The 19,721-nt window shown below is 41.9% G+C and overlaps 1 protein-coding gene across 1 annotated transcript in view; it reads left to right on the top strand.

Annotated features, from left to right (window-relative positions):
• EIF2B3 (eukaryotic translation initiation factor 2B subunit gamma) overlaps positions 1-19,721 on the top strand; it is a 99,770-nt gene that overhangs the window by 74,325 nt on the left and 5,724 nt on the right. Inside the window, exons 10-11 of the mRNA XM_030455115.1 lie at positions 280-428; positions 13,837-13,940. Coding sequence (XP_030310975.1) covers positions 280-428; positions 13,837-13,940 — 253 coding nt within the window. The remainder of the gene's footprint in view (positions 1-279; positions 429-13,836; positions 13,941-19,721) is intronic.

The following is a 19,721-nucleotide window of genomic DNA, read 5'->3' as shown; positions in this document are numbered from 1 at the left end:
CTGTGCTTACCTTACTGCATAAGACCTACAGAGAGGGACCAGCTCATGTAGTTTTACCAAACTACTGGACCTAATCCTAGGAACCTATCGCTAGGACCTAGGAAGACTGTGCAACTCTCTGCCCCAGATTTTTAGTTCTTTACTCTGTCAAGGGTCCCTAAGGATAGAACAGGGTACACTTTGTTGATGAGTCCATGAAATGTGCTGTTTGGAACACATGTACAGAGATTACATATCAGAGGGTTCCGGGTACTTTTGTCAACTTCTGTTCTTCCCTAGGTTGGATCAGACAGCATCATTGGGTCAGCCACGCAAGTAGGGGAGAAGACATCCGTTAAACACTCCATCATTGGCAACATGTGTACCATAAAAGACAGAGTTAAGATAACAAACTGCATCATCATGAATTCTGTTACAATTGAGGAAGGGTATGTCACCTCTTTGCCTCTTGATCCCCTACATTTGCAGTTTCTTTTTCTGGATAGATTCTGAATCAGTAATTTTTGTCCTGTAAGCAATCCTCAGCTGGAGCAGTTGATAGCAGGGGGTGTGTTTCTAAAGACTGAGTTAGAAATAAGTCTAGATACAGACTAGAAATGCATAAGTGAAATGAACTAATAAGAGGGATGCAGTCTTGGAACATAAATTCCTTCTTTTCAAAAGGAGATCATATCTTTAGAATGGGTAAGTAAGTTAAGTGGATATACGAGTCTGTATAAGCTTGTATGTCATCCTTCCAAGCTTTATTGTAGTGGCTGGGTCTGTGATTATACCTAAAATATTTGAGGTATGAAGTGTATTTTAAAGTGGTACACTTACCAGCAAGAAATGTTATCACCTAAAATGTAATTTTCTTTAGCCCTTTTTGTCATCTTGCAGCTTTACTTCACCATTGCATATGCTGAGTAATAGAATAAATGAATAAATTTTTCAAAGAGAAAATCAGCCAGCCAGTAAAGGTTTCCCAGGCGTTGAAGACCCTAACTAAATAGGTAGCCTTGAGCTGTTTATTTCCAAATGTGGGAAAAGTGGCCTATCCATAACTGTTGATGTCTGCATGCCCCCATCTTTCCATACATGCTTGCTTCCTGTGGATGTCAGTGGAAAGGAAACTGCTGATTGAGTCTGTGCAGGCCTATATAAATTCCCTACTCCATGGCTTGAGGTTTGCTTAGGGCCTCAGGAAAAAGGCCAAACTCTTAAAAAATGCCAAGCTGGCTCTGAAAGTTGCATATCTGAAAAACAAAAAACCCCAAAGGATGTGGGGTCTATGGAGGATACTACTGTTACATAAGCAAATTACAGGTAAGTATGGTACCTTACTGCCAAGTGTTAGTCTTTAATAGAAATCCACAGTAATTTCAAGCACATCATAAATCAGAATTCCTTTGAGTATAGAAAATAGCTGGTTTCCATTTCAATTGCAAAGGGATCCAGTATGGCTGTGTCACAAGCACTACTGTCATAGTAAGTACTGGAACCTCTGCCATTTGATCAAGGGACCATCTGTCATTTTGATTAATGAATTGATGCCACAGTTATAGTGCTATGGCTTTCTGTGTGAGGTGAGCATCTCTACTGTTAAATCACAGAGGCAGCTAAGTATATAAATAGTGATATTTTTATGAAGAGTCCCAGATCAGCCTGTGTGTTTGTCTGTGCTGGTATATAGTAATATTCTCCTCTAAATCCTAAATCAAGCTCAGAGTCATTATATTTAGCATTCCACAAAATTCCATTAGCATCATAAAGATGGTGATATATTATTTTCTTAAGAGGGAAAAACTAATTTTGGGGTAACAATTTTTTGAATTTCAGGACAACAATGTCATGCCCAGTCAGTCTCAGTGAAAACAATGTTGCCTCCATTGACTGAAAATCATCATAGTCCCAGGGGTTTACAATCCTTTTAGCTGCTCTTTGGTTACTGCACCTTGGTGCACTGGAGTCAAATTCATAATTATTCCTCTCCAGCCAGAATTATGATTATAGACTGTGGAGCTTTATTTCAAAGCATATTATACTTTATATTGTGTAGGTCCTGAGCTTATAAAGTATTATTGCCTCATGGTAAGTCTTAAGATTAGAGAGGTATGAAGTCATGCATACACAGGCAGTGAGATACAAATGTTCTAGCTGCTGAGTTTTGTTGAAAGAAGTCTTGCTTTTAACTTAGTGAAGAATTTCTATGTATTTTGATGCCCTTTCATGATTTTTATTACATCTGACAGATTTTTGTCAAAATGCTATTGATTCGTATGCACATTGATGGATCCATTTGCAGCAGGTAGATAAATTATGTGTGGTTTTGCTTTAAGCTGCCCACAGTGGGCAACTTCTCTTTACAAACATCTTGTCCCAGGTGTGTCTAAAATAACTCAGGCTTTATCTAATCACTGACTTCAGAAAACATCTTGGACTTTCATCAGAAAGTCAGTAAATGTTGTCTGATATGGGTCAAAATAAACATAATAAAGTGCCTTAACAGATCTAATTCATTCTTTGTTGCATAGCAAATGCATAGCAAAAATAAGCCTATTTCAGCAGTATTGTAAAGTACTGTATATTAGGAATTTCTGGAATTGCACTGGGAAGTGGATAAAAACTGACATGAGAAGCTCCACCAAACTAAAGGATTTCTATGTTAATTCCCTATCCAGTGGTAATTGAAGGCTATTGAGCAGTTCCCTGTTACACCAACCTGAAGCAGTAGGCTGAGAAGACTGCACTAGGGGACATATTATAGAAAAGACAAAGCTGTCTTTATAACCCAGGGAAAAACCAAAGATCAGGTAAATAATTTCCGAAAGTGGGGAGATTGGGAGCAATGAAATGCAAAAATTACTCCATGTTCTAAGTTCATTTATCAAGAGCCATGATTATACATGGCATCACCTTAGTAATTCCTTACCACTTACATCACCTCTAGCTTTTCTGGGTTGAATCTTACCATTCTCTTTCTCTGGTTTGGTTTTTTTTTCCCCATCTCAGTTACAGAAGTGATCAGCAGCTTCAGTTCACTGTGTCAATATAGGGGAAAAAAAACCAAAAAAATCCAAAAAAACATAAGAAACAGAAGAAAAAGTTTTATCTCTTGGTGGTTTCCCTGTAATGTGAATTGAGGATTCTGTGCTATGGTTCCTGCAGCCTCAAGATCCACAAATTACATCTCCAAACCAGAGAAAGCTTTTGAATAGCCTCAGTACATTTGATACCAACTTCTGAAATGGATAAACAGATTCTTTCTGAGCAGATGGGAACACCACAAGGTGCTTAGAACAAAACTAAGTTCCTATTGTTAGGCTGTGGTTGGCTCCTTACTGGAGAAACAGAGGTTATGACCTAGATGATGATGGCCTTCCCGACTGAATGCATCCAGGAACTGGGGTTCACTTGGACAGTGCCATCTCACACTGTTTGCAAATTATGATCTGTTCTCCAGCAGTGGCTGCTGTGTTTGATACTCTGGGCAACCAGTAGCTGGGTTCTTTGTTTTCTCTGGTGTATAGGCCTTCTGTTATATTATATATGTCTCCTCTGAAGTGATTTGAGTAGGTATGAATCCCCCTTTAGAAGAGATTACAGGGGATTAAAGAAGTTGGTAGCACAGGCAAAATAATTGGTAGCCCCTTCTTAATGTGTTTCCCACTGTGCAGCTAATTCTTCCATCAATGAGACAATAAAATAGTGAAGATTACATATGTGCCGAATGATGGACATACTTGACCAAGCTGGGAGGGATGTAATTTATACAACAGTGCAAGTGCTGAGAGATGCTGACTGCCCAGGTGACAGCCTGCAGCGGGGAAACGGTTCTTGTTTCCCTCTGGACGGCTCCCCAGAGCTCAGTGACAAATGACTTCACTGAGTTACATAGTTGGAGAAAAACTACTAATCAAATTGAAATTATAGGTCACTTGAAAACTTTATGTATATATGTATATATATATATGAATGCTCCTGCAGTAACTGTGCATGTCCTCAGTCTCTACAGTGTCATAGAGCTGCCCCTTCTGTTCTGTTTGCATTAGAGGTGATGCAATAAAACAAGGTTGCTGGGTTCCTGTGTCTTTGGTGTAAGAGTCTCCTCATTATAACTGGCTTGCAGAAGAGCAGTCTGTAAGATTGGCAGGGTGACTGAAGCTGATTATTTAGGTAGATTGTGCCATTTGCAAATGAAAAGTCATGTCTCTGATACAGTAATTCCACCCTGATATCTTCACAGAATAGAAATTACTGCCATTGGGGCTTGCAGAGAATCACAACTGTGCTGCCCTAAGCATCACAACTGTTTCATTTGCTACATTTAGGTGCACTTAGCTTCCCTGAAGTGAGACCTAGCTATGGATGGATGAATTCAGCTTCAGGTTCCTGTTTTGGCTTTTGTTTCAGCAGACTCTTTTTGGGTTTGGTTTAGTTTTTTTTCAAACTTTGGCTTTTCTTTTGCTTTTACTGGCCTTGTAGTTTTACTGATTTTGTTACTTTCTGGCAGCAGGAATTGTCTAATTGTTCTGGTCATATGGGACCTTGTGCTCTGAGCTTTACAAATTAAATTAACAGGGAAAGCATATTGAATCCTTTATTCCATTCTTGCAGATAAAAAGTCAAAATCTCTTGTTTGATAGTAAAGCTATCTTAGTGTATACATTTACAGAAAGAAGCTTGGCCATTTTGTCCTGTGTGCAGTATATCCTTTTTTCTTGGTCATAGAAAATGAATGTTTCCCTGGGGAAGATTCAAGAGATGGAACTATAGTTGTGAAAAAGAAAAAAAAACAAAAAAACAAAAAAACCCCATTGTGATATTTGGACTAATTAGAGGCTAGCTGAGGCACCAAGCCTGAAAAGCTGAGATAAATATTGAGTCCACATTAAACCATGCTTGAAATGGTCTTGTTGACATGATGGTTGGTAGTCACTACCATAGGAGCTCTGTGGCAGATTCAGTCACTGAAACTAAGTAGATTTTTTTGCTTTTCTTTTTTTCAGAATATATAATTAAGCAGTGTGCTTAAAGTGATGTTTTTATGGAAATCATAAATAGGCTGCTGTGATTATCAGGGGGAGTGCTAGCAAGATGCAAATGGCTCAAGATTTACATCAAGATTTCACTTCCACATCTAGGAAGTACCGTATCTTCACAAAGTAGTCAAGGAATCTCAATCAACACATAATTTTATCAGAAAAATTGCATATTGGGGATGATAATTTTTGGACAAAGGAGAAGATAAAATAAATGTCTGGTCATCTGCCTGGCACAGGCCAGAGCATTTTAGGCAACACCTGCTGCACTGAGCAGGTGCTCAGCTGTTGACTTTGAAGGAGCTTCTTTGAAAATCATGAACAATTTGAGGTCTGTTGACCATGCTGGAAAGCTATTCCCATGTTTGGTTTAGTCTCCCTAACTGTTGCCGTTTTTAATGTATAGATACACACCTCAGTACCTCAAACTGAGAATAGCAGTGGGAGAAAGTGAAGGTTCCTTCCAGAAAAGAGTTAGCAGGAGGCAGGTGCCAGATAGCCTGATGCGGTGAGCAATGTCAGTTAAGGAACTGGAGGATTTGAGATTGCAGATGAGGCTTGGGTTGTAGTGTGTGTGTGTGCAGGAGCATAAATGTTGAACAATAATCTTGTATCCTTCTTGTGTTAGTAAAGCTTAGAGCATGTTGTTGGAACTACGTAAAAACATACTGCCCAATGAGAACTGGTGAAATTCTCTGTATGACACACTAAGGTAGCCTTGTGGAAAGGGAAGGGGTTAAAAACAAAAGCTGATATGTTTTGGGTCAGGCTGCACATGATGGCAGCATACTGCAGAGTGTTTCAGCATCAAGGAACTTGGAATGCAAGGGAGGTGACGCCAAGCACTGCTGGTTGCGAAAACTTGCAGGGGGGTGACATGAATTGAGGACAGAGGGAGAGTTAGGCAAGTCCCACAGGGAGATGTGGTAAACCCTGGGGAGTTCTGAATCCCTGGGCAGAAAGAATATGAAGGATTAAAAATGTGTATGAAAAACTAAAGTCCCCAGATTTGTGGACACCAAAATACTATGTCAGCCAAAACTAGCATCTTCCTTGTTCCATCAAGTGAAGAGAGTAAGTCATGTACTGGATTTTGTTAAAGGTGTTCTGGCTCCCTGCATGAATGTAGATGGCACAGATGCTGTAATGTTACTTATTGAGGGGACTGGAGAGAGACCACGTGTGACTGGTTAAAGGCTACTCTAGTTTACCACATGTCTCCAATTTATTGCTACTTTCTATGAGAAAATGTACAAAGGAAGAAAACAACAAGCAAGCCGAGCTGGATTGACTACTAACTGCAGATTGATTGTGAAGTTTATTGGTTGTTTCCTCAATAGTGCCAAATCAGCACCTGATGTAGAAACAGTCAGCGGTTTGAAGAAAGTTCTAATTAAAACCAGGATGGAATCAAGCATTTATAGGGGTTCAGAGCATAAGTGGTCCTTTTTCCCCTGGAATAATGGCAGTACAAAGGAATGATCCTACTGCCAAGGCAGCATTTGTTGAAGTTGTAAAATATATTTTACAGTACTTTCCTTCATGAGAAAGAATGAGGAGATGAGGTTGTTTCCAGCACCGTACCTTGCAAAGCTGGAAATAAAGCTTTGCTTGTGCTGAGGTTCCCAAATATTTTGTGTCTTGAACTATTTTTCCAAGTGGCTGTTGTCTTCTGCACACTGTCTCACACCACTAATTGCCCCCCTGCCCTATGCTAGCCTTAGAAAGGAGTTTAGAATAGCTGTCACAGCACATGGGAAGTGAGAACTTGATTCAAAAAAAGCATATGCTCAGCTTATATATATGGATAAAGTGTTTATGTGTATAAAGTATATAATGGATATGGACAAACATGAATATATGAAGAAAGCTAGGTATAGCCCTTGCCTGTAAAAAGGGCTCTTGTTTCTCTTGATCATGTAGCAATTACATTCTGTCCTTTCTGTCACACTGCTTGGTTTTATACTGTAAATTTTTTGGTCAGAGACCATAATTTTCATTCTACTATTTAATTCAATGCACATGGTATATAAGATACTGAACAGAGACAACCTCTGGCGGACAGAGCTTGCTTTTTTGGGAAGATAAATTTAAGAAGAGAGGGCAAATTAGGAAACCAGTGAGCAGAAAGAGGTTGAGCTACTTGTAGGGCTAGTTTTCAGTTACTTTCAACTGAAGTAAAATTCTGATATATCTAATGTACTTAGGATATTTCTCATATAGTACCTGTTACCTTGTGAATGTCTGAACAGCTATTACTAGCAGCTCCTGAAAGAAAACTTTCCTTCTGGCTAGCTTCCTAGTACATCAGTCTGTCTTAAATAAATCACCTGGTCTTTAATCTCAGATACAGATGTTTCCCTGATAGTGCAGGGAGCTCTTCCCAATTTTCTGAACATCTTGTACATCAAATGTTGAACTTGAGGCACAGATCAGTTCTGAAAAGGGGCACTTTAAAGCATCTCCTCTCGTTTTGCGCATCTGCTTCTTCAGGTGGCTGCAGTTAAGTCTGACTGCAGAGCTATAAATAAGCTTCTTCCTCCTGCTGGCCACATGGGTCTAATCGAAGAGGGGTGCGAAGATTTTTCACAAGCAACTGATTGCTGCTGGTTTTGGTGGGACTTTGGACCTTAGTGCCTCCAGTGCTCTTGCAAATATTCCCTAAGCTAGGCATGGAAAGGGAGAAATTCTCATACTGTGCCAGCATCCTGCCTGTACATTACTGTGGGGCTGAACAAGTTCAACTTGGCTCTTAAGAAGCCAGGTTTACTTTGTAAAGGTGACATTTAGAAAATCCTTTTCCTTGTCAGTCAAGCCCATATGACACGGAGGCTGATTTAACCTATGGAGGGCTACAGCTCTCAACCCAGAATTACCCTTGGAAAACCCTAGAGGAAGTCTTTCTACTGTGTGTGCCAGCTACCCTCCTCAGTCTGACTGTGCCAGCTGGTGAGCAAGTAAGGCAAAACCCAAAGATGAGAGTGAACATACAATTTTTCTGCTTTGTTACCTTAACATAGACATAGCTTTTCCTAAGCATCAGCTGAGTGTAAAAATCACAAAATGTAGCCCTCCCACTCTTGCAAAGTAGAGTCCAGAGGGAGGTTTTCCTGCATGTGGGATTTCCTGGTATAAAACTCCTTGCAGCATACTTTTGCTGAAGTGTGCAGAACTGAGCTTGAAGTTATGTAAAAGGGGCCACCAATTTGTTTGTTCCAAGATCAGCTGAATTTAACTGAAGTTTCAGAGGTGAGGCACAACCTTCCAGGCGACCTCCCCCAGCAGCCTAAGTTTCACTTAATAAAACACATTAAGGTAGGTTTGAGGCAATCCTTTAAGGTCAGTTGAACTTTCACTGGAAAATACGAGTGCTGGCAAGTATATGTAATATGTAATGCAAAATGTTTAGGGTGTGGGGAAAAAGTGTAAAGGAGCCATACCACAGTGATGAGCTTGGCTAGAAAAGAGACATGAAACAAGTTCCTTAGCAAAAACACCCTCAGAGACGGGTGAAGAATTTGGGGGGGTTGGTAAAATGTTTTTGTTACCCCCAAGGGGAAAAACAGGAGATCAAAGCCCAGATTCACTTAAGAATGCTTGCTTTGAAATGTATCTATAAACTATAGCATGTACTACTGGCATCTATTGCAGTGTTTGGTATTTACTTGTGTGTATAACGTGAGACTTGCAGTACCCTGCTTGTTAGTGTGTAAAAGCATGCAGGGGTAAAAATGTGTTAGTGTGTAATGAGTTTGTGTTGGTGAAGGCAACATTGCTGATTCTCAAGTTTCCTGGTAGGTTTTTTCCCTCCTCCCTGTTTGCCCCTGGTCTGTGTGCCTCATCCCTGTGTGTTCCAGCCACCAACTCACTGGCTAACAGGGGATTCCTTGAGGGGTTGTCGGTTGGTTTTAGATCTCTACCTGTCTCCTTGCCACCTCTCAACGTTATTACGGTGCCTGTTGTGGCTGTTATCTTCCTGGTCAGGGCAGAGTGGGATGTTCCTCCCAGGGAAATCCACAGCTGTTACCCCTCAGTCAGCAAAGTAGCTGCTGAGGCACGTCACCCTTTGCTTTTAACTCCTGAATCAGTCTCTCCATTTCGGAGCTCCTCTGGAGGAGCAAGAGACCTGACATCTTGGCATGGCAGAGCATTACCAAAAGGCTGTCCTAAGCTTTCTGCTCCAGGCTCTTCCTCGTAAGTGTATAGTTTTAAGCATTGAATTTTAGACACCTCATTTGCTTTGCTGCCCAACAGAGATTATGTCTGGGTTTTGGCACAATTGGATTAAACTAGCAGACCTGGATAGCTTCCATTGGCATTTCAGGAGATTTGCTGTAAGGCAAACCTGTGACATTCATACCTTCCTGAGCTTGCACAACTAGGTCTGCAGTTGAGGTCTTGACCTCAGTTACTTAAGCCCCTTTCTCCCAGGAGCGTTCATCACTTTAATCACAGAGTCCTAAATAATCAGTGGGTAGCCTGTAATTAGGGGGTTGTGTCTTAGACTCCTGCAGTCTGCTCCCGGTGTGCTGAGCACTGCGTATTTTGATTTCCCGTTCCCCCAAAGGATGTTTGATCTCAGATTTACACTTTAGAAAATTAAGAAGGGTACGGCACCTCAGTCCTCTGGCAATCTTCCTGCTTTCAGTGGTAGGTGCCTTGCTTTTCGTAAGTATCACAGTGCTGCAGCGATTGACACACTTGATTTAAGAGTTTGATTTATGGACTGATACTCGGTCTGAAAGTCAGCAGTTCCAGGGCTGCGTAAATCAGCCTGTCTCTGGAGCTAATACTTCCTTATTTATAATTTCGACAGGAGATGGAATTCTTTCTCGATTCTTTACATTTCTTTCAGATGTAATCGACCACCCTGTCCTTTGGTTTAAAGCTATGTGACTTTGCCACAAATAGAGAGAGGAGAAAGTAAGCTGAGTCCAGGAATTGCTGTGCTATAAAAGCTCCATATTGTATGCTCTTGGACTTTGCTTTCTCCCAGCTTCCTTCAAGCCCACACAAGAGATGGACTTGAGGTTTTTTGGCTTTCTTCCCCTCCCCCCTCCCTCCATACATAGGCTGACCTTTTAGAAAAATAAATAAAAGATAAAGAAGGACCTGGAATGTTGCAGAATGTGTGTACATTTTGCTCTCTGTTGTTTTCTGCTGGGATTAGTTGTTTACAATGGGGAAGAGAGGGAGGGCAGAGGAAGGGAGGTCTGTGGCCTTAACTGAAATTAGTGGCATTTCAGAGTGATCTTGTTAGGTGGTCTGCAGTTTAAAGACCTAAATCCTTGTAATCCCCCCATGCCTCCTTGGCCACTACTCCTTTTGCTCTTGTTCTCTCACTCTCAAAAAAAAACCACCCCAAAGTCAGCCTCTCTGTCTCTCAGATACAGGCACATAATATACACACATGTACGTATGCACAGACACAGACGTACATGCACACTCTCTCTCGTATGCTTCCATTTGCACATTGTACCTGTGTAACAAATTAATGTCTTAGCTACATCTGTTCCCACTACAGGACTGGGCTTGTAAAATGCTCTCTCTAGAATGCAGACACACACTGAACATTTTTATTTATTTTCTGAAAATCACCCAGCTGCCAGACTTTCAGTTTGTGATTGCACTTAAAACAAATTCAAATTGAAATTTCAGCCATAAATCAAATGCCCCAAATTAGTTCCTCTTGTGGGTTTGAACATGCTCTTTGGATTTTAAGGTCAGGAGATATCCGTTTTCACCGTGCTGAAAAGTTTAGAAATATACTACGTTTTCAGAAAAAAAAATATGGTTTGTGTTATAAAGCAGTACATCAGATGTGTGCATATGCGCACACACAACAGTGTCGACAAAGCTGGATGCTGCTGGAGCACCTTTGAGGGCTAATAGCACCTAAATGTTAAGCAAGAAACCACCGTGGCTGTTCAGCCAAGGGGAATACAGCAGAGTGCCTTGAGATGTGATATTTACCCTGTAAGAGAATAGAAGTTTATTCCTTGCTCTTCAACTTAAAAAAAAATAGTAAAAATTAAATAAACATACAAAATACTTCTCTTGGCAGGCTTTATAGCATACTTTTTTTTTTAAAAAAAAAAAAAAAAGAAGGCATTTACAAGTGGTTTCAAAATGGCTGTGTTACATCTGTCAGCGGGTGAAGGGAACACCCACAAATTGTGTTTTTATCTCTTGAAGTTTTGTTCCACTTGAGCAATAAAAGCCGGATTTGCTGCTGGTTTGTGTGATTGGGGTAATCTGAGCATTGAGTATGGTTTTAAAACTTCTGCAGTTGGTCGGCTTTGTAAGTTTTAAGAAACTCCTGGGGTGGCGGAGTTCTTGGGTTTTGTTTTACCCTGGCACGGGGAAAGGTTTGGTTTGGTTTGTGAGCACCTGGCACAGACAAGTTCATCTTGGTTCCCTGGCCTGTCCCTCCCAACAAATGGTTTGGCAGGAACCTCCCTTATCTTTGATGTTAATGTCATCAGCACTTTCTGGGTTGCAATGCAATTCTTTCTCCGGGAGTTGAAAACCTATCTCAGAGTAGACTCTGAACACACATCCAGTATTCTTCAGCCTGAACTCAAGACCAACAGCTTAAATCCCCTCTCCATTGGGGAATATCCTCCTCCATGAGGATTGTGCTGATAGGTGGTAGTGGACTCATGGCTGCTCTCATGCTCAGAAGTGATAGATGGTGGGAACCTAGAAGTTTGCAGGGGAAAGCTCTGATCTGAATGGCTCAAAGCGATGCAGGAGGAGGTATTTTTGAGTGTGCATTTTGGATAGGAGCCATTTCAAGTGGGAAATGAGCAACCTCTCCCATCGTTTTCTCTAGGCCTGTTAAAAACCAAGTCAGGATGGCAGCGATGGGCACTCCTCCTTCCACCAGCTCATCCCCTATCCTGGCTCCTTGTGCTGACTGCTCCTGCTCTCAGTGACCGCTGTTGCACAAGGTCTGAGTGGCTGCTCAGGCACATGGAGCTATTGGAAAGGAAGCAGATCATGACAGTGTGAGAGCAAAGGCAGGCAGGGGTCTGCTGTGTATCTTTGCCGCTTTTTATCTTATTAACATGTTAGTAAAAACCTTGCCAAGGCAACCTGAGCTGGTTACTTGTAGCATAATTGCTCATATTGCCTCCTTATAGGTCAGAGAAGGAGGAGTTTAAGCGAGTTAAAAGAATAATTGTTCAGAGGGGACAGTCTGTTCAAGGGAGGTCGTAACTGCTAACCACTGCAGCTGAGGTCCAGTTTTATTGCTTTTACTCCTGCAGAATTAATGCCGGTTTTGTGGGGCAGATGGTTTATACTCTTGACTCGCAGAAGCAGCAGAATTGTAACATGTTTAATGGCAAATTCTGTATATTAGATAATAGTGATGTGTAAGCAGGAAAATACTAGGAATTAATTTTAGGATTGGCAGTCTGGAGTGAGGATTGATGTTTCTTCTCCTGAGGACCACAGCCTGCTAGCTCTCCATTCATTAGAGAACGGAGGCTCAGGGCTTTGACCTGATATCAAAACTCATCTATACTGTTAGTTCAAACTCCAGAGATCAGCTGTTCAACTGAGGATAACAAGAATATCCACAATTTTTGTAATTAATTTTATAGCAGAAATACTGGGGAGAAGGTACAAAATGCTGTGGTTCACAGTAGGATTAGTACGGGTGAGTACATGACCTGCATCTCTTGGGGGTTATATATCTCCCTTATACCTTTCTCCCAATCATCTGGCTTGGATGTGTGTTAGATGTAGTATTTTTAGCCACTTCTCAGTAGGGTCTTTCAAATTCTCTGTCCTTCCATGACTTCTACCTAACTTTGCACATGTGAAAATAAAGAAACAAATATTATGCATCATAGCTATGTTTTTTCTCTGTTGCTTTGAAAGAAATTGCAATTAATACCTTTTAACACTACTCATGATGTTAAGTGAGCAGCATTTCAATACACATCACGGATACTAGTAAAGGTTCAGAACTTCCATTTTACTGCATGGAGGGATTCAGACCAATGCAGTAACTCAGGATCTCTCACTGATGAGTTACAAAGCCAGCACTTGGGCTCTGAACTTCTCTCCTGTCTGGAAAACCAGATCAGCAGATTTGAAAGCTGGTTATCAAGTACATTTTGGAAGAAGGTGACTTTTGCTGAAGTTCCCTCCTGTGTAGCATTTCAAACTTCATGTGTCAAAGACTATGTGAGTGTGAAGATATCCAAGGCAGGTAGAGCAGGTCCAGTGTGGGTTTCATTTGTTTAGTACTGCAGAGTAATCATGTTTGAGTGCTTGAATGTAACATGAACAAAGCCAACTAGCTGAGGTATTGATCTGTCCTCACCAGCATTTGCTTGTGCCTGGCAAGCTGAAACATATGAAACTTCTCAGCAAAGTACACAGGGAAGGACTGGGCTGCTGCTGCTCTTTTTAACTGGGGAGCTGAGCAGAGAAGCTACCCCTGCAGTTGCCCAGACTGTCTGTGGAAAATGTGGAGACTTGATCTAGGTCCCAAGACCCAGGCCAGTGTCCAGTCTGTGAAATCCTCTGGCAGAATTTGGTCTTGTAAGGAAATGTAGAGGGAAGCTGTTCTAACAAGAAGTAAAACTGGAAACCCTTTTTTGCCATCTCATTCTGACAGCTGGCATTTCATATTTTCCAGCAAGTGTGTGTGAGGGTCAGGAGAAAACAAAGTGGAGTTTTTGAGAAAAGAGCAGAAGTGAACCTACTTACACAATCATGTCACAAAATCACTAGATATTCTGGTGGATACCTTTGGGTTGTAGCTGTCATTTAAAATTATTTTCTTGCTTTATTGTAGGTGCTGTCTTCATGGCAGTGTTATTTGTCATAATGCCGTGATAGAGAAGGGTGCAGACATCAAAGATTGTTTGATTGGAAGCGATCAGAGGCTGGAAGCCAAAGGTAAGTAGAGCTGTACTTACAGAACATTGTAAAAATTTTCAGAATTTCTTCCTCTGCATTTTTCTCCTCATTCTCCATGAAGTGTCACTAAAGAGTGGCAGCTTTACAGTGTGATGTGCTATAATATTAGGGTTTGTTTTTCATGGAAAGTACATCTCTTGGCATAAGGATAGTTCAGGGACTTCCTCCTCTGAAGTTGGCAGAAAAGCTTTGTTGTTGTTACAAAGAACAAGGTTGGGTGCTGAGACAGTTTTTTCCCAGAGACCGCAGATCAGCCTGAAGCTGTCCTCAGCAGAGGGAGATGTTATTTTCACTTTAATCCTTGCCAGTATCAGGGGCAATGCAAGCAAATTATTGATCACAGAGACATCCTTCTCTTTGTAGATGCTACCAACCCATGGTGCCAGTATGCTTCCATTCACCTTGCTCCAAGCAAAAGCTCAAGGCTGAATATCATACTAGGAGCTGCTGTGCTCAGTACTGAATAAAAGGGCAGCCGTATTCAGATCTGCTTTACTGCTATGAAATACTATTTTTGGGCTATGGAGAGGTTACCACTACATGGCCCTCGTTTGGGGCAAAGTTAAGCCATCCAGTGGAGTATGTGAGGGCTCTTTGGTGGTAACCGCCTGAGTGGAACTGTTGATTTCCTGCCCTAAGAGATAATGGGCAGGAAATGGGTGTCTCAGTGACTGCATCCCAAGCAGAGGGCTTTTTAATGAATATTTATAGTTGGGGTTTGGCAGATCTCTGCTCAAGGGTGTGGACTGAGGACAAAAGTGAGTTCCTCTGCAGGCTTCATGTGAAGCTATTTAGTCAGATCAGGATTTGTTTGCTGTCTTTGTCTTTATGGCTGGATTCCTAATTCTAAGTGTCCTGACCCAGAGTAGGGTTTACACTTAATGTAGTATGGCATAATCTATTGTCAGCTATGCATATGACAATTTTTCCTTTAAATCGGAACTGAAAGTAAAAAAGACTTCTGAAAAGAAAGTATTGAACTTGCAGTTACAAGTCTTGGATCCCGTAGGAAATGCCCAGTGAGTACCCTGTGGTCTTGGTCCTTGTATACCAGAGTCTGTGCCTCCTCACAGCTTTGTCCATCACATCAGTCTGAATCAGTCACCTGTACAGGTTTTGTTGCCCTCCCCTGATCATGGAATCATAGGATCATTTAGCTTGGGAAAAAAACAAAAGATCATTGAGTCAGACAATAAATCTAACACTGCCAAGTCCATCAACTAAACCATGCCCTTAAGTGCGGCATCTATACATTTGCGTCAGTCACTAGGAGAACTGAATCAGGTCATGTTTGGTCATCAACCTGTTTGATATCTGTAATAGATTATACCAGACAGAAATATCACCCTTTGACTTTGCTCACATCTGTTTCAGCAGTCTCCTCCAGGGTGCAGATCATAGTCTGGTTGATCTTAGTATGGAAACTGTTCTTTCTTCTTCGTTGTCCTTGTCATCCTTGTCAATATTTTGCAGGTTCTGTAGATGTATTTGCAGGGAGAGTAACAGAGCTGCAACCTGTGTTTCATTTGCCTATTCTTGTAGAGTCTACTGCTTACCTCTCCAAACCCACTTCTTAATGAGTTTGCGGGCTCTCTAATTAAACTCTTCAAAAACATATGATTGACGTTAGCAAGGACACATTCAGGTAGATCATGAATACACCATTATTCTGAGCAAGAAAAAATAATATAAAGCCTCAGTTCATTTTCCTGCCTCAGTTTCCCAACCATTCTGGAATTTCTTTGGGCTGGGGGTCAGGTTCTCCTCGGTGGTCTGGGATCTGTCTGCGAAGTTCATGACTTACTTCCTGAACTGTGGAGTCTTTCCAGCCCAACATGTCTCTTCTGACCTCAGCTGGTCCCCTAGTAAACTGGGCCTTCTCTTTTTCACTGTCAAAGCATGCCATGACTTCCTTTCCCCTGCCCAAGACTTCCTGTATCTTGTGCCAAGCTTTTGGTGTGGCCCTGTAAGTCTGTTTCCATATTCTCCCTTTCATCAAGACTTTGGCTGTGTTTTTCTGTTTGGTAATTTTTCCTTCTTCAAATTTGAGCTTCCATGGCCAGGTTAGAAAAAAAAAATAGTTCTCTTGGGTTGGAGCCACCTTTTGTTGCAACCTGATCACAGTTCAGCAGAAATAAGCAGTAGCAGCTGGCTGTTGACCCTAGTCTGGGAGTTCCATGCTAGAAACCTCCTCAGCAAAGCTGCATACACCTTCCCAGAAACATTAAAAAAATAAAAATACAGCAGTCCCTTATTCCAAAGCATCAGCCAGGATTCATCAAAGATAGAAATATCCCTGAATCATCCTACACAGCCCTGAGCAAATCCCACAGTTGACTTTGCTTCAGAATTGGCTGCGTACTCCCTGCTCTGCCATATGAGTCCAGGCCCCACTGCCCAGACAGTTCAGGGTACAAGAGCTCTTTGAGCCAGTGGTGCACTGACCTCCTTTCATCAAATGAACTCCAGTCCCATGCAAGGAGCATGGCAGGAGAACAGCTACCACAAATGACAGGCAAACGTTACTCAAATAAGCTCTCATCCTTTCCCTTCTGCGGAAGAATATGGGCATATTTAGGGTGGTCCGAATGGTACAGCTGGGAGTAATGGGATTGAATTAAACACAATTTAGGTTGGCTATCTGGAATGTTTTCCTAATGATGTGGTCTGGGAGGCTGTGGAATAATCTCTCTAGGGACATGGTGGGAGACCTCATCATTTAATAATGGGCTTGGCAAAGCTCTGGACACCTAAATACAGGGAACACTCCAACAGCAGCTGCTGGGGTAGACCAGATGCAGGCTTTTACTTTGAACCTGAAGAGAAAGTCACAGGGAAGCCAGGTAACTGTCAGCAGTGATGTCCTAGTCCTGCGTTGACTTCAGCCCTATCACAGCACTGGCCAGAAATGGTACTGTTAAGTGCTTCCTAAAGTCAAGATAGGGAGTTTTATTAAGCTTCTGGATTTGCAAGCTATGTCTCCTGAGAGCCATACTGTTCTCTTCCTACTGCTTTTATTACCATGCTTAGGAAGCATCCACTTTCTTTCCTCTTTGATACTTTAATTTAAGGCATTTGCTAGCAGAGAATTAACAGATGGGCTTTGTGAAAGCTACCTCACGCAGGTAGCAGTTTGAAAAGCATGTTGGTACCTAAGAAAAAAGAGTCAATTATTAAAGACCTAGGAAATGGCAGGGAGCAGTTCTGAAAGAACTTAATTTCACAGAGCATCCAATCGCTGTTTCAAAGTAGTTATTAGGATCATGCTGCAGCCTTTTTGATGAACATGATTTTTAAGGAGAAGCTCAAAAGCAGCATGCACTCACTGAAGGAGGGAGTGCTGGTGATCGGCCAGTCGAGGACTCAGAGTGAGTGAGTTCAGTTCCTAAAGGAGTCTCTAGGCCAGATTCAGCAAGGAGTATGTTATACATCTGGTATAGGTTAGCCAGGAAGCAGCATATACAGTAAAGTGACCTAACCTTTCTTCAGAGCAGCACCAGAGATGGTAAAGATGCACACATATGACCTAACTAGCAAAACTTAAACAAAACTCAGCACCATATCTCTCACCTTCATTTCTATTGTCATTGAGGCAGAAATGTTTTAGTTGCATTGGATATTAAGGAGACAGTGCTGTTTGGGGACAGCTTGAGTCATTGCATGCCCAAAAAGTACATTATAGCAACATTATAGTGTTGTTGCCACAAAGCATATGTTCAAAAAGGGAAAAAATACCAGCAGCCAGGATGCTGATGTAATCTTTGCTTGGTGTCCTGGTACATACTTAGTAGCAGCATTATCTCCATGACCAGGCTGTGGACTAAGACCTCACTGTGCTTGTTCCTCTGCAGTTTTTATGCCACCATATATTTTTATTTTCCTTGGTGCCCTGACATAGTCAACACCCAGAATGAGTAGTGCTTGCTGAATGTGGGGTTTTTTCCATATTCCTCATTTTCCTGTCTTTTTTCAGTGTCTGAAACCTTAATTACTGTGTGCAAGGGACAACATCCTTCCTCTTTTTGGCCTTCCTGCAACATTTGTCATCTCAGTGTTTCACAGCTGCTAACAACCTCATTTATGCCTCCTCAGTATGAAGATGATTGGGTTTTCCTCCTGTTTTACAGAAACCTGAGACCAGGAGATTCTGATCATCTGCCCATTCATGTGGACTGTCCAGCTTAAGTGCTGAAGCTGCATATTACATGTGGTCCACAATGTGGCATTTCCTAGCTATTAGAGACGTGACATTTAAGCCTTAGCATTTTCTTTGTAAATGTTGGGAAGGAAGGTTCACTCCACTGGAAAAAAAAAGAAAAGTTTATTGTAAGGAATGATGTTGGCCCTTGCATGGATAATTAGCAGTGTCAGAAACTTGAACTCCATTGCAGAGTTTTCTGCTGCTTCAGCTGATGAGAACTGATAGTAGTAGGTCATCTTCCTTAATGGGAGCTGGATCTGTAATGGGACAAGAGCAGCTTCACAGATGTCCGTAAGGGTCAGCAGCCCTGAGATCCACTCCTGATGCTGGGAGAAGGGTCTAGTTACTGTAGCTTTACTGCTCCTGCCCCCAGCATCATCCATTGGTGCCCAACTACATCACCTGTGTCCTTCCTGATCCTGACTCCTGCTTCACAGCTCCCTGCTGTGGCTTTGTCCCAGGACCAGGCTCATCCCATTCTCATCCTTCTCTTTGGCTTTTCCTCTTGTCTTTTCTTGGTTTTCTCTCATACTTGGTTATTCTCAGACACACACCTTACTCCTCTGATCTGACCATAGCTACTATTTCCAGTCCCCTTGCCTCACAGTCCCATGCTCCATTACCCCTCTGGCACTTACCCTCTGAGTGTTTTGAGTCAGTCTGCATCCCATGATGTACCACTGTCCTGCCCGGGCAGGATCACTGTGCACAGGAGGGAAGTGGTTCTGTGACAAGCACAGCACTGGTCCATTGAGCAGGGATACAAGCTTGGGGGAATCCCTGCCTTCCCTGCTGCACTTCCATGGTGGAGAGTGTTCACTGCAGACAGAGCCTCTGGAGGTTTTAGCTGTTCTCCTGAGAACATGTGCAAACTGAGGTGGGTTTTTTGGGTTTTTTTTCTTTTTTTTCCAGAGGCTTATCATGTAGCCAAAACTGTGTGGTTTCTCACAAGAACAGAAAAAGGCACATATCCAGTAAGGACTGGCTCCTGTTTCCAATAATTTTCCAAGTCCTTTTCCAAGCTTGGAGTCCTAGGACTTCTCAATGAAACAGAGTAAGATAGTTTTATTTCAGTGAAGGCCAAAGAACTCATTTTTCTCTAAAGTCATCCTCTGAAGACAGGTACAGTTTATGAAGCCTCCACATATGAATGGGCAGCTGCTCATGAGGATGCTTCACCCCAAGCAAGATTTATCAGAATAGGGACAGAAAGGAACTGAGGGGCTTCCTGATGCTCTCGCTGCATTCAACTAAGAGCAAGCGTCTGCTGTTGCAAGATGCTGAGTATCTCCTGGTGAAGTCTTCAAGAGCTGAAAACACAGCACAGAACAAGGTCAGGATCAGAAAGCATGCTGCAGTGCAAATGGGAGTTACGAAAACTCAGGAGGAACAGACACAGACTAAACAGTGCACACATGTATATTGCGCACTGGGGTGCAAGATGAGCTGGAGATGATGAAGGAATGGTATAAAATCATAGCAAAACTGAGAGGTTTGCTCCCCAAAGTAGTTTAACTACTCAGTATTCTGTGGCAAAGATATTGTTGGCAGCTAAAACA

The sequence above is a fragment of the Calypte anna genome, chromosome 8 (genome assembly GCF_003957555.1).
Source record: "Calypte anna isolate BGI_N300 chromosome 8, bCalAnn1_v1.p, whole genome shotgun sequence".
Lineage (NCBI taxonomy): Eukaryota > Metazoa > Chordata > Aves > Apodiformes > Trochilidae > Calypte > Calypte anna.
This window is presented reverse-complemented; position numbering and strand designations above follow the sequence as displayed.